At 42.2% G+C, this 13,969-nt stretch overlaps 2 protein-coding genes across 2 annotated transcripts in view; one reads left to right on the top strand and one right to left on the bottom strand.

The window, feature by feature from the left end:
• LOC100558898 (bactericidal permeability-increasing protein) overlaps window positions 1-8,012 on the top strand; it is a 28,690-nt gene extending 20,678 nt beyond the window's left edge. Inside the window, exons 12-14 of the mRNA XM_003227778.3 lie at window positions 1,264-1,327; window positions 1,722-1,798; window positions 7,579-8,012. Coding sequence (XP_003227826.3) covers window positions 1,264-1,327; window positions 1,722-1,798; window positions 7,579-7,602 — 165 coding nt within the window. The 3' untranslated portion in view covers window positions 7,603-8,012. The remainder of the gene's footprint in view (window positions 1-1,263; window positions 1,328-1,721; window positions 1,799-7,578) is intronic.
• Window positions 8,013-10,505: 2,493 nt separating this feature from the next.
• Window positions 10,506-13,969, bottom strand: part of bpifb2 (BPI fold containing family B member 2) — a 17,653-nt gene continuing 14,189 nt past the window's right edge. Inside the window, exons 9-11 of the mRNA XM_062979788.1 lie at window positions 13,479-13,542; window positions 11,340-11,416; window positions 10,506-10,929 (exon numbers count right to left, since the gene is read on the bottom strand). Of these exons, the coding sequence (XP_062835858.1) occupies window positions 10,888-10,929; window positions 11,340-11,416; window positions 13,479-13,542 (183 nt within the window). The 3' untranslated portion in view covers window positions 10,506-10,887. The remainder of the gene's footprint in view (window positions 10,930-11,339; window positions 11,417-13,478; window positions 13,543-13,969) is intronic.

The raw sequence follows: 13,969 nt of genomic DNA, 5'->3' as shown, positions 1-13,969 counted from the left end.
TTTTAAAAGCCAAGCATGACACGTCGGTAACAGTGCCTCACCAAATTTGGAAACTTTTCTGTTCCTGGCTTGCAAGTGTTATTTCCTGTTTGATTGTGCGATACTTGTTGCCATGAGCCCAGAAGACTCACAGCAACCCTGTGTGGTACTTACTTTGGGAGTAGTTGTTATGCATGGGGCTCCCTTTTACCTTCCCACCGGGACAGTACCTATTGATCTACTCGCATTGCATGCTTTCGAACTGCTAGGTTGGCAGAAGCTGGGGCTGACAGTCAGGAGCTCACCCTGACTTGCGACTTCAAATTGCTAACCCTTCGGTCATCAGCTTTTCTTGCAGCTAGCGGTTGGACTGATATAACATGGCAGTGTAGACTCATATGTGGATTATTTGCTTTGATAATATGGTTGTTTCCTCTCTGGAGGAATCCTTTGTTGGGAGGTGTTAGCTGGCTCTGGTTGTTTCTTGTCTGGAATACCCTTATTTTCAGAGTGTTGTTCTTTATTTACTGTCCAGATTGTAGGGTTTTTTAATGCTGGCTGCCAGGTTTTGTTCATTTTGATGGTTCCCAGGAACCCAATAATAATAATACTAATAATAATAATAATAATAATAATAATAATAATAATAATAATAAAGTCTGAGGGGGAATCCTTTGTTGGGAGGTATTAACTGGCTTTGGTAAAAGCCCCACCCACCTTCACTTCTCTGCACATGCGTGGTTTGTAATTTTTGGTTTTGGGGGGTTTTCTGTAATTTGGACCTAATTTTATAGAGTTTTTTAATAGAAAGACATAGATTGGATGACTATGTCTTTTGTGGCTGATTTTGGAGTGATTCGGTCCAGTGGTTTTTTTTTTTACTCCATGGGAATTACGTACATCACATATATAGTGGTATAGTTCAATATAGTAATATATAATGCTAATATTGTGCTATGCAAATAATATATTATATTGTATGTACATATAATTTGTAAGCCACTTTGGGTTGAGAAGGGTGGGATATAAATGTAGTAAATAAATAAATAATAAATAAAAATAAATGTAACTATTATTGTTGTTATTATTATTATTATTATTATTATTATTTTAATATTCTTTTTTTATTCCTTTATTTTAGTTGTGAAATGTATCCATTTTTGTTTAGAGTCAATAAGTAAGACAAAATAGGACACTTGGGCATGGCTCATGCTGAATGCCGCATGAATCAGCTCACACGTCTTTGGCCATTGCGCATAACTGGATTTGGCCTTCATTTTTCAGGTCTCGTCTCTTCAGAAGTTGATCCAGGCGCTCCTGACGGAAGCCTTTGTGCCTCAAGCCAATGGTAAGGCTGCCACAACCTTTCTTTCGGGAGCATCTCTGGTGGAAGGACCCATCTACACTGACCACATAATGCAGTTTGAAACTGTGTTATATGACTGTGTAGATGGCTCCTCCAACACGCCTTAAGTGAAAGGTGCTTGCCCAAAGTGACTCAATATGTGTTTCCGTGGCTGAGCAAAAAAGTTGGGTGTAAATCATCATCCTTGTCAGCTTTGCTGTTTAAAGTGTGTCATGTTTTTGTTTACCTGAAAACCAAAATGACATGGCATCCCAAGCCCTCGTTGGCCTATTTCCTATGGCAAATATGTAGTGGATTCTCAGCCCGTTCTCAGTCTTTCTGGACAAAATGCTGTGCGTTCCTTTTCTTTACCACCTGCTCTGCCTGCCTATTTCAGAGTTGTTGAACATTGGGGTCCCACTGCCTTCTCCACTGGACATCAAATTGAACTACCCTTCCATTCACTGGACAGAGGTAAGACCTCCAAGAGAAGCATGCTCTTCTTCCCTCCCTCCCTCCCATCCACACTCATTGCCTGGAGTCGTCCTTGAACACATGTCCAATTTCCCCCTTATTTATTTCGTGTCAAAAGCATTGCATAATAAATAAGTTTAAAAGTGATGAAATAAAGGAATCACAAGTAGTGAAAGCGGGCAACAGCAACCGCATTGTCTGTAGCTTTAAACAACTCCTCCTCCGTGCATGAGGCAGGGCATTGTGGGCAAGTATACATATGCGGAGTTGTTTGTTCAGCTCCACAGTCACAGAAGGTGGAGGATTCCTCCAGGTAGTGCCATCTTGCTAAGTTGTCTTTTGATCTGCCCACTCCGCTTCTGAGTCTGTTCAGGGACTTCCAAGTTGCCCATTCTTGGTTTGCCCCGGGAGGAAGGAAGACCCTCTTGGGGGGCCATCCAGTTGGGATTACCTGGTTTAGCTGCCCAGAGGGACACCCTTGCTGTTGCTGAAGGAAAATCAAGAGGAGTGGTGGTTCTCATGAAGCCCTTCCTTGATTTGAGTCTACTGGGTTGTCTTTTGATCTGCCCACTCCGCTTCTGAGTCTGTTCAGGGACTTCCAAGTTGCCCATTCTTGGTTTGCCCCTGGAAGAAGGAATACCCTCATGGGGGGGGGGGGCATCCAGTTAGAATTGCTTGGTTTAGCTGCCCATAAAGACACTCTTGCTGTTGCTGGGGGAACATCAAGAGGAGTGGTGGTTCTCATGAAGCTTTTCCTTGGTTTGCGTCTACTGGGAGGAGGCTGATAGCCATGCAGTGGGTGGCTTTCACAATGTTCGACCTTTTTTCTCTCACCGTTAGCAGCAACTTCCCATTGCACGTCAGGAGGGGCAATGCCAGCTAACTTGTAGAGTTTATCAACAGGTGTAGGTTTAAGGCATCCTGTGGTAATTCTGCATGTTTTGTTCAGTGCTATGTCCACCTGCTTTGCATGGGCAGACTTGTGCCAAACAGGACAGGCCTACTCTGCAGTTGAGAAAGACAAGGCCAGGGCTGATGTTCTTATTACTTGTGGGTCTGCTCCCCATGCGCTGCCAGTCAGTTTCCGCAGGATGTTGTTGCGTGCAGCTACTTTGTGCTTGGTGTTCATGCAGTGTTTCCTAAACGTTAGTGTTCGATCTAAGGTGACACCAAGATATTTAGCATGTAAACAGTTTTCGAGCTTTAGCCTTCCCAAGTAACTTTCAGTTTCCTGTTGGCTTCGCGGTTACGTAGGTGGAAAGCACACACTTGTGTCTTGGAAGGGTTAGGCTTCAGGTGGTTCTCTTTGTAGTAGCTGGAGAGATCTTTCAAGGCATTCATGAGTTGGTTCTCAACTGTTTCAAAATCTTTTGCCCCAAAATAGAAGCAGCCAGTTGTGTTTCTCTTATGCACAGCACTGTATTCTGTCAGGGAATCGTCACCCTGACCGATTGATGACCGACAAATGACACCTCAGTCGTTCATTATCTGCTGATCCCAGCGGTTCTAAAGGCTTTATTTACAAGTTATTTACAACATTAAATACCATCACTCTCTGGGTACATGTTGCCTTGGCAAGGACAAAACATGGCGCGTCCTCTCGGCTTGCTGAGACCCTTAACAGTGCAAGCAGGCACCTCCCTGCATTCCACAGTTCATGATGAATGTTCCGTCCATGTAGTTGAAACGGAAGTCTTGACCCATTGGCCCTCCTGGCAATCAATCAGGGCTGGCTGTAATTAACTCCCAGACTGCTGGAATGCTTGCCGGAACACATACACTCATTCCAACAGCAACAATTGATTGAACATTTCACACTATAACAACAAAAAATACTAACGTATTCAGGCCAAGGCTGCCAAGGCTGAGTTGTGTGTCGGAAGCCATTATTCATGGATGTGCAATGTGTGCTACATAAGCATGCCTTTTTTTGTGCATGGGTTAACATTTTGTCAAAGTGGGAAATGACCACAAGGGTCACCTATTCCAACCTTTTTCCATGCAGAAGTACAGAACCAAAGCTCTCCTAAAAGATGCTCATCTGACTTTTGTTTGAAGACCCCTGAAGGAGAGAGAGTGCATTGCCTCCTCTTACCATTACATGGTGCATTTGGTTACACATTTGGTACTTTGGTCCAGTTGTACAGCTTTAACCTTCCACTCAACGGTTACACATAGCAGAACTAATGTACAGTTCCACATCCATAGATTTATGCTTCATGAGCCCAACACTTGAACTTGACCATTAATAATCATAGAATCCAGTCCAACCACCTTCTGCCAGGCAGGAAATTTCATTATTTATTTACAGTATTTATATTCCTCCCCTCTTTCTCACCCCGAAGGGGACTCAGGGTGGATTACAATACACATATACATGGCAAACATTCAATGCCATTAAACATACGACATATAGACACAGATACAGAGTCAATTTAACATTTTCAAGCTTCCGGCTTCATGAAGGTCTGCTCAATTCCGGCCACAGGGGGAGCTACTGCTTCATCATCTACTGTGACACTTTGTCCTTGATGGTAGTACTTCCTCATTCCTTTCCGCACACTGCTTGAAGTTTTACGGTGCCATAAATTAGTTAAATTATCCTCCCCGCATGAAGTGGTAACTAGAATTTTCTACTCGACAGATGCAAGTGTCTTTCGAGCTGCTTAGGTGAACAGCAAGCTAGGCTATTAATGGTCGGGAGCTCAATCTGACACAGGCTGGCTTAGACCTCATCACCTCTCAGTCAGTAGTGATTTAAAAAGTGGAGAAGTATTTATTTAGGCTTGGCATTTCGATCAGAAAAAGGAGGACGTTTACGAACAAAGAAAGCTCTTCGGCAGGTAGACAGAGCAACAGCACCCCTGGGCAGCGAGAGCACTGAAAACCAACACAGAGGCCAATAACAATATAATATCTTTATTGAAGCAAATAAAATTTCAAAAGAAAATAAGCAGAAAAGTGGAGCAGGCAATTGACCTTCCAGGAAAGATCAAAATTAGTCCAATAAGTGAAAGTCTTATGTCCCATATTAAAGTCCAAAGTCCAGAAACCGAAACACACTCAACCTCGGTTTGACGATTAAGTGGGGAAAAGGAGCAAGGTAGCACAGATGAGTTCTCTGGAGTGAATGTCCAAAAGCAAGATTTCAAGGCAAGGCATGAGCTAGATGTACTGGAGCTGAAACGCAGTCCAAACTGGGGCAAAAAGGTAGAACAGCGCCCGGTCTATTCAGAATTAAGCGTGCCGTCAGACCGCTTGGGATGCAGGAACTATGACGATGGTGTTTCTCAGTGAGAAGTAACATTGACACTGCAAAGGAAAGTTCCCAGCGCAATACTTTTATTGAAGTTCATAAGCTCCTCCAAACCAGGTGCCTGACTCCCTAATTCTTCCCAAGAGAACTAAGCTTAGCCATAGTCACCACGCTCCGCTAATCTGGCGCTTCTCCTCAAACTTTGTCTCTGCAATCTCTCTGTTTTCAAAAAGGCCCTGCGATCAAACGCTAACCCATCCGGAGAACCTGGGAGAGCCGGCACTGTTGCATGGCTAGTCAATTGGTGCTGGCTCAGCAATGTCAATAGAAGGCATCTGGAAAGGAGTTGAATCTTGCTGACTTGGAAGAAAACCAAAGTCTTCTTCGTCCTGGTTAGCAATAGCCACAGGGTCAGGGGCCAAAGGTGCCTGAGGTATCACAACAGCCTCCAAAGATGCCGAAAGATGAAAAAGCCTATATATACCTCTTTTTGTTGGCTGTCTTATTATTGTTATAATCGGCATTGAATGTTTGCCATATATGTGTTCTGTGATCTGCCCTGAGTCCACTTCGGGGTGAAAAGGGCGGAATAGAAATACTGTAAATAAATAAATAAATAAATACATTGCAGCTGGCTACTAACCAGCTACGCCACAGTCCGGAAAAGCACAATCAAAGCCCTCCTGACAGATGGCCATCCAGCCTCTGCTTTAAAACCCCCTGGAAAGGAAACTTCCTCACATCCATTCCATGGCCAAAGAAGCTCTTACCCACAAGAAGTTCTTTCCACAGTTTTGGTGGAAGCTCTTTTCCTTCCATGTGTTGTCGAAGGCTTTCACGGCCAGGATCACATGTTTGTTGTATGTTATCCAAGCTGTATGGTCATCTTCCAGAAGTATTTTCTCCTGAGGTTTCACCCACATCTATGGCAGGCATCCTCGGAGGTTCCATTTGAATCCATTGCTCCGTTGTGTCTTTGTCTCTAGATCAGCAGGAAACAAGCTTGGCCCTTCCTTAACGGGACACTCTTTCAAATATTGAGACATGGACCAGACCGAAGACTCATATTCATGCAACCTAGAATCTTGTTGTTTTGGGTTTATTTAGCTGCCGCATCATACTGTTAACTTACATCCAGCTTGTAGTAGATAGAGCAGGGGTCCCCGAACTAAGGCCCAGGGGCCGGATACGGCCCTCCAAGGTCATTTACCTGGCCCCCGCCCTCAGTTTTATAATATAATATTTTTATATCAGTTTTAATAATATAATATATTGTATATACATATAATATTGATAATAATCTTATGTTATCTATATATATAAAAGAGTAATGGCATCACGGCGACCCACAAAACAACAAAACTACAGGCCCCCCAACCTCGAAATTTGACAACACAACCCATCATCCACGCCTCTAGGTTGATACAACAAAAAGAAAAGAAAAATAAAGTCCTAATTAGAGAGAGAGGAATAATTGCTTTTATCCAATTGCTGCCAGTTAGAAGGCTAAGCTCCTCCAACTTGGTCTCCTAGCAACCCAATAAAAAATAATAAAAAACACTAAAAAATAATTAAAAACACTAAAAAATTAATACAATAAAATACTATAACAGAAAATAACTAAAAATAATACAAGAAAATAATAAAATATAATAAATAAAAAGATAACTTACAATAAAATTAATAAAAAAATACAAATGTCAAATAAAAATTACACAACAATTTTTAACCAATACCACCACCACTTTGCCACAGCAACGCGTGGCCGGGCACAGCTAGTACAATATAATACTAATAGTAATACCATATAATAATAGTAATTATATGTTATATATTACATATTATATAATAGTATAGTGGTATAGTTCAATATAGTAATATATAATGCTAATATTGTGTTATGCTAATAATATAATATATTGTATGTACATACAGCTGCTCTGAGTCCCCTTCGGGGTGAGAAGGGTGGGATATAAATGTAGTAAATAAATGCAGTAAATAAATAATTAATTTTAGACTTAGGCTCGGCCAAAGTCTGACATGACTTGAAGGCACACAACAACAACAACAACAACAACAACAACCCTAATTAACTTGACTATCTCATTGACCAGTAGCAGGCCCACACTTTCTATTGAAATCCTAATAGGTTTATGTTGGTTAAAATTGTTTTCATTTTTAAATATTGTATTGATCTTTTGTTGTTGTTGTTGTTGCACTACAAATAAGACATGTGCAGTATGCATAGTAATTTGTTTTGTTTTGTTTTTTCAAATGATAATTCGGCCCCTCAACAGTCTGAAAGATTGTGGACCGGCCCTCTGCTTAAAAAGTCTGGGGACCCCTGAGATAGAGTAAGAGCCTATTGGTCTCAACCGAGTGGGGTGTTGAGTAAGGCCATCACCATGTTTGGTATGATGCTCCTCCTTCTTTGGATTGTCCTCCAGCACCAGTAAGGGACAAGACTCTCCCAATATCATTTACGGAAACCATGGAGCTGAACATTGTGTATTTTCTTCCGCAGGGGATGCTTGTGTTCTGTGTATAAGACGACCAAGGGTTGATCTCCGCCCACCGTGTCCCAGTTGGCGAAGGAGAAGCCAAGAGAAGAGGAGCGTCCTTGCAAGAGAGATGAATCAACAGCTGTTTTATCCTTTGATTTTCCTGACTTGATATAAAACTTTTGCCGAAGGGCACGTGGGGCACCATTTGTGTTACTAGTGACTTTGCTAATAAATGGAGACGGGGAAGTTGGTAGGTTTAGATAGTCCATAGCTACTCAGGTCTTTAGTGTTGTCTTTTAGCCTAGTTGAGAAATGCAAGGAAATGAATAAAATGCAAGGAAATGCACACAACGCGGGGAAACCTCAGTCTTGCAAGCCCCACAAGACATGTATATTTTAACATCATGGTGTTTCACTTTGCAATAAATGTATTTGATTTCTCAACAAACAGAGACTATTTTGTAGCACATCTAATCTATTGCAATCAGCCTTAGTTTCGCCAAGATATTTGATTCCACGTTTCAGAATTCTGATATCCTTTTACTATTTATTTATTTTATTTATTTACATTATTTATATTCCGCCCTTCTCACCCCGAAGGGGTCTCAGGGCGGATCACATTACACATATAAGGCAAACATTCAATGCCTTAACATAGAACAAAGACAGAGACAAATGCAGGCTCCAAGCTGGCCTCGAACTCATGACCTCTTGGTCAGAGTGATTTGTTGCAGCTGGCCTGCACCACATTGTTATGTACCTTCACATCAGCTGAGGAACCCATTTATTCATGTTTATACTTAAAAAAATGTAAATATCCTAAAGTTACCATTCTCAGTTTGGAAGATGTTAACTGGCACTTAGTTGTTTGCTGTCAGGAGTTCCTCTGTTTCTGAGTGCTGTTCATAAGTTACTGCCTTGATTCTGGGTTTTTTTTAATACTAGTAACCAGATTTTGTTCATTTTCCTGATTTCCTCCTTTCTGTTGAAATTGTCCACATGCTTGTGGATTTACTCGCAAACAGAGGATGCCTCCAGGCAACAAAGGCCAGGCTACCTCTATGCAGAATCCCTCACTGATTCACTTTGCAGCTTCATGGCTATTCAATGTTATTCAAGCTTGCTAACTGCAATGTTCACACTTGGTTCAAACAGGCAAGGGTTCTTTCTCCCACCCTGGCCATTATTCCACAGGTATATACCGTATTTTCCAGCAGATAAGATGACTGGGTGTATAAGACGACCCCCAAAACTTTCTAGTTAAAATATAGAGTTTGCAATATACTCGCCGTATAAGACTACCCCCTCTTCGAATGCACACAAAATTTTAAAAAAAACTATCATAGCAGTAGCGCAAACACGCCTCTTTTACTCAACTGGCCTTCCCTTGTATCCTATTACCGTACCTCTTTCTCTGTCTCTCAGATCTCGCACCGCTTCACGGCAGTCCTCAGGAGCAAGATCTGAGAGGCAGAGAAGAAGGTACAGTAATAGGATAAAAGGACGGGCCAGATGAGTAAAAGAGGTGTGTTTTCTGGGCACAGCGCCGCTTCCTTTTAGCCATACCCAGGGTCATCCCAGACGCCTGCACTTGCTCCACATTTCACTTACACCTTCCCGGTGAGGTGGCCTCTCACCTCGTCATCAGGACCTCGTTAAGTCACTTATTTCCATGAATCCTGGTGAGTGGATTTTCTTCTACCGTACTTGTACAACGCTGCCCTTGCTGCTTTCATACAGCGGGGATGTGGTCATGGACGTTTTTGACCTCCCCCCACTATATGTGGTGACCATAGATTCTCCAGTCCAGCTCGGAAGTTTCATCACCCACCCTATAAGGCAATACCTGGTGTATAAGACGACCCACGACTTTTGAGAAGATTTTCCTGGGTTAAAAGGTAGTCTTATGAGGATTGAATGAAAAGTAATGCCTCCACCTTCGTAACTCCTCAACAGATGGCAATCCTGGTCTGCGGCAGGTCCTGGCTTGTTCAGGAGACTCTCCTCTACAGTTCCATCTGGCGGGAAGCCTTAGCATTGAACGGTTGTGTTGTTAAAGTGCAAAATATAGAACCCTGTGCAGACAGTCGGTCAATGCGACTCAAGCAACATGCAGTCACTGAATTCTTGACAGCGGAAGATCATCAAAGGAGATTCATCAGAGAATGCAAGCTGTTTGTGGTTATTGTGTTGATGTGAGTACTGGGCGTCGTTGGGCGAGTAAGTTTAAAGATGTTGAGGTGGAAACATCTGACTTACGTGACAAAGAGTTGGACATCCTGTGACAGCAACCACCGAGTTTCACAAGCAAAAGATTGATTCAGGATGATCATCGTATCACTCAGAGAGAAATTTCAAGCATATTCAACATTTCACAAGAACGTGTGGGTCATATTATTGCTTTGCTTGGCTATTGGAAGATCTGTGCACAATGGGTTCTGTGAGATGCTGGTTGAGGAAACAGAGTGTCGACTTTTTCAGAAAACGTATTCATTGTTGGCAGAAATGTATCCAATTGTCTGGTGCTTATGTGGAAACGTGAATAGTGGTAGTTAAAGAGCACATTTTAAGAATTATTACTGCGTTTGATTTATTAAAATATTCCCATCCAAACCCAAGTAACGAAGGTGGAGGCATTACTTTTCATTCAACCCTCGTATATACCAGAAAATACAGTATATATACTCCACTTGCCGCACTAGCAACAGAACTTCTGAAGATGCCAGCCACAGATGCAGACGAAACATTCGGGGAAAGTGCTGCTGGAACATGTCCATACAGCCCGAAAAACTCACAGCAACCCAGCCATGAAAACCTTCAAGAACACATTGAATATGTTTGTTTCACCAACATTTAAAAACATCCAAATGAACACCTCAAAGGGCTTACGTAGATATATGACACAAACAGTATTTCTCTACAAAAACATCATTCACTGCAGGCAAACTTAAACCAGAAATTGTGCTTTAATAATGCAAAGAAAAGAGCTGAATGGCATGCTGTTGACATGATCCGATCGAAGCGTCTCGCAAAAATCTGTAAACCTTACTTTGGCTTCATTGAGGCCCAATGATTGATGGGGAAAACTGAGGAAAGCAAAGCTCCCAACCAATTGGGATTTAAGCTCACTTGAAACCACATGGATCTTTCATCCAAGTCATAAGAGTTCAATATTTGCAGTTTGCAGACCAAAGCAACAGATGCATTTCCACTATTTTCGTGCAGCAGGTGAAAGCGGAGTTTCCGTCATTCGGCATCAGAGAATTTGCAGGTCCAAAGAACAGGAAACGGGTCCTTCATGAACCCAATTTGGGTGTCCCTTCTTCGGCTTAAGGGACATAGTCGAGGTCGCAGTTGACCTGGGCATAACCCTGGAAGTTCAAAAGAGGACACACACGGTCAGAAAGAACAGGAGACATACTAGACCATGCATGGCCAAACTTGGGCCCTCCAGGTGTTTTGGACTTCAACTCCCACAATTCCTAACAGCCGGTAGGCTGTTAGGAATTGTGGGAGTTGAAGTCCAAAACACCTGGAGGACCCAAGTTTGCCCATGCCTGCCCTAGATGCATCTTCTGCACAGTTTCCAAGGGCAGCCCCACACAAAGCGCATTGCAGTAGTCTAACCTTCTATGATCCATGTCAACAACAAGACAGGAAAGAAAAAAGCCCAAGAAAGGCAATGGAAGGTAGTTTTGGAAGAAGATTACGGAGGTACATTTCCAAAAAAAAAAGCAGTCATTGATAGAGGAGAAGGATGCAAGCCAAGCAAGAGTCTCACCTCATGGATCTCTATCTGTGGATCGACATACTGGAGGTTGCTCAGCTTGGGAAGGGAAATCCCGACACTCAGGACGGCTGGAGAGGAAAACAGGAAGGTAGTCATTGTTGGAATCCTGATATGACCATAGAAGAGACCCATAAGGACCATACAGGCCAACCACACAGAGCTACACAATCAAAGCACTTCTGAGAGATGGCCACTCAACCTCTGTTCCTCTTGGAGATGTTCTTTCTGGCTGCAGAAAGGTGGTAAAACCATTCCATTCCCTAGCTTAAATGCCCATATACTGATCACTGGGTGAAGGCTAGGAAAGGAAGTAATAGTAACCAGCTGCAATAAATCACTAGTGACCGAAAGGTCATGAGTTCGAAGCCCAGGTTGGGTTAAGCCCCCGACCATTAAATAGCTCAGCTTGCTGTTTACCTAAGCAGCCCGAAAGGCAGTTCCATCTGTCAACTAGGAAATTTAGGTATGCTTTATGCGGGAGGCTAATTTAACTAATTTGCAACAGCATAAAACTGCCAGCAACATGTGGAAAGGAATGAGGAAGTACAGTACTCTGTGTCACTAGTGGACGGTGAAGCAACAGCTCCCCCTGTGGCCAGAATCGAGTATACCCTCATGAAGCTGGAAATGTTAAATTACCTCTGTGTGTATCTAGACTGTATGTTGTTTGTCTGATGGCATTGAATGTTTGCCATATATATGTTCATTGTAATCCGCCCTGAGTCTCCTTCAGGGTGAGAAGGGCGGAATATAAATACTGTAAGTAAATACTGTAAATAAATGCTAGAATTGGAAGAGATCCAAGCCCTCAAGGGCCATCCAAAATGACCCCGTTCTGCATCATAAGAACTCACAATCCAGTCTTTTCCCCAAAGGACCTTGTAGAGAGAGAGAGAGAAACTGCATTTCCCTATCTCTACATCCCAAAATGGGATGGGTCTTGGTGCTCTCTGGAGGCACATCTATGTTGTAATAATAATAATAATAATAATAATAATAATAATAATAATAATAATAATAATACAACTACTATACTTTTATACCCCACCACCACCCCCCAACACGGGGCAGCTCACAAGCGGGACTAGGCCCAGGACATACAACAAAATTCACCAACTAAAAATGCAGTTAACACAATTAAAATGCAGCAAAAATATAAAAACAGCATTAAAACTATATCAAGCAAAACTCAACAAAGTATTCAATCTGTAATGAAAAGTAGACTGCTTGGGAATTTTTCAGAAGAAGCTTTCAGTTGCTTCACTTGCAATACACATTGCAATAAAATATTTACAACATTATGAAGTATGTTGTAGAATGGGAGTTGTAGTTTTACAGGGCTTCGGACTTCTCTGCCAAATGAGGGCTAGAGCTCGCCAAACGACAACTCTCAGGATCCCATAACACTGAGCCAAAATGGTGTCAAACTGCATTAATTCCATGGTGTAGATGCGCCCTGGGCCCTTTCAGCCCAAGAGAGTCCTTTCCCCCAATAAGTACTAAGTTGTGTGGTGTATTAGAAAAATGGGTTGCCCTAAGGCACTTTGGAAAAATGGGCTCATAGAGCTTCTTAGAGCATTGAGGAAAAAATGTCCTTTTTGTTAAAGAAGAACATGTTAGTGTTTTTGTGATATTGAGTGATATGTTTAATCTATTGTTGCTGTGGAAATTCATTCCAGCAAGCATTCCAGCAGTCAAGAGGTTAATTGCAGTGAGCCCTTGATTGGTTGCTGGAAGGGCAAATGAACAGAGACTTCCATTTGTGTTACATGACAGGAAGATACATCACAGGCTGTGGAATGTGAAGGAGGTGCTACAGTATACTGAGAACGGACTCTGAGAGAGATGGACATGCCCCATGTTTGATCTTGTGGATGCAACATGTGTCCTGAAAGCTTTGGTTAATTAGTACTGTAAATAATGTAAATAAAGCTTCAGTGCCACTGGGATTCAGCAGAGATAAATCAACGAAGTTGTCATTCTTGGTCAGTGCCACTTTCGCCATTTTCTAAGTGGTCTGACTGGTGAGAAGAGGTGAGATCTGGCTCATCAATCAGTCGGGGTCACCAATTCCCTGACAGAACAATCGCCATGGGATTGGATTCCCATTCTTTGATTTTACATCCTTACCATTCATATGAGCCAGGAAGGTCTTTTCCAGTTTGGACACAATGATTTCTTTCATCTTTTTGATCTGTCAAAAGAGAAGAAACAGGGTCAACAACCTTCCCCCAAAAGTGACTAATACTGATCTATGTAGACATTTATGTATTTATTTATTTACAGTATTTATATTCCGCCCTTCTTTCTCACCCCAAAGGGGACTCAGGGCGGATCACAATGCACATATACATGGCAAACAATCAATGCAATTATTAGACATACAACATACAGACAAACAATAGAGGCAATTTAACATTTTCCAGCTTCCGGCTTCATGAGGGTATGCTCAATTCCAGCCACAAGGGGAGCTGTCGCTTCATCATCCACTGTGACACCGAGTCCTTTTTGATGGTAGTACTTCCTCATTGTTTTGCTTAAAGTGCAGTTTTTGAGTCTTTTAAACGTTGAGGGCAGCATTTTTTTCCAATGTATCAGGAAGAGGTGAGGAAATGGATTTT

Source organism: Anolis carolinensis, chromosome 4, assembly GCF_035594765.1.
Source record: "Anolis carolinensis isolate JA03-04 chromosome 4, rAnoCar3.1.pri, whole genome shotgun sequence".
NCBI classification, from domain to species: Eukaryota; Metazoa; Chordata; class Lepidosauria; order Squamata; family Dactyloidae; genus Anolis; species Anolis carolinensis.
Note: the sequence above shows the minus strand (reverse complement) of the source record. Positions and strands in the feature narration are given on the sequence as shown.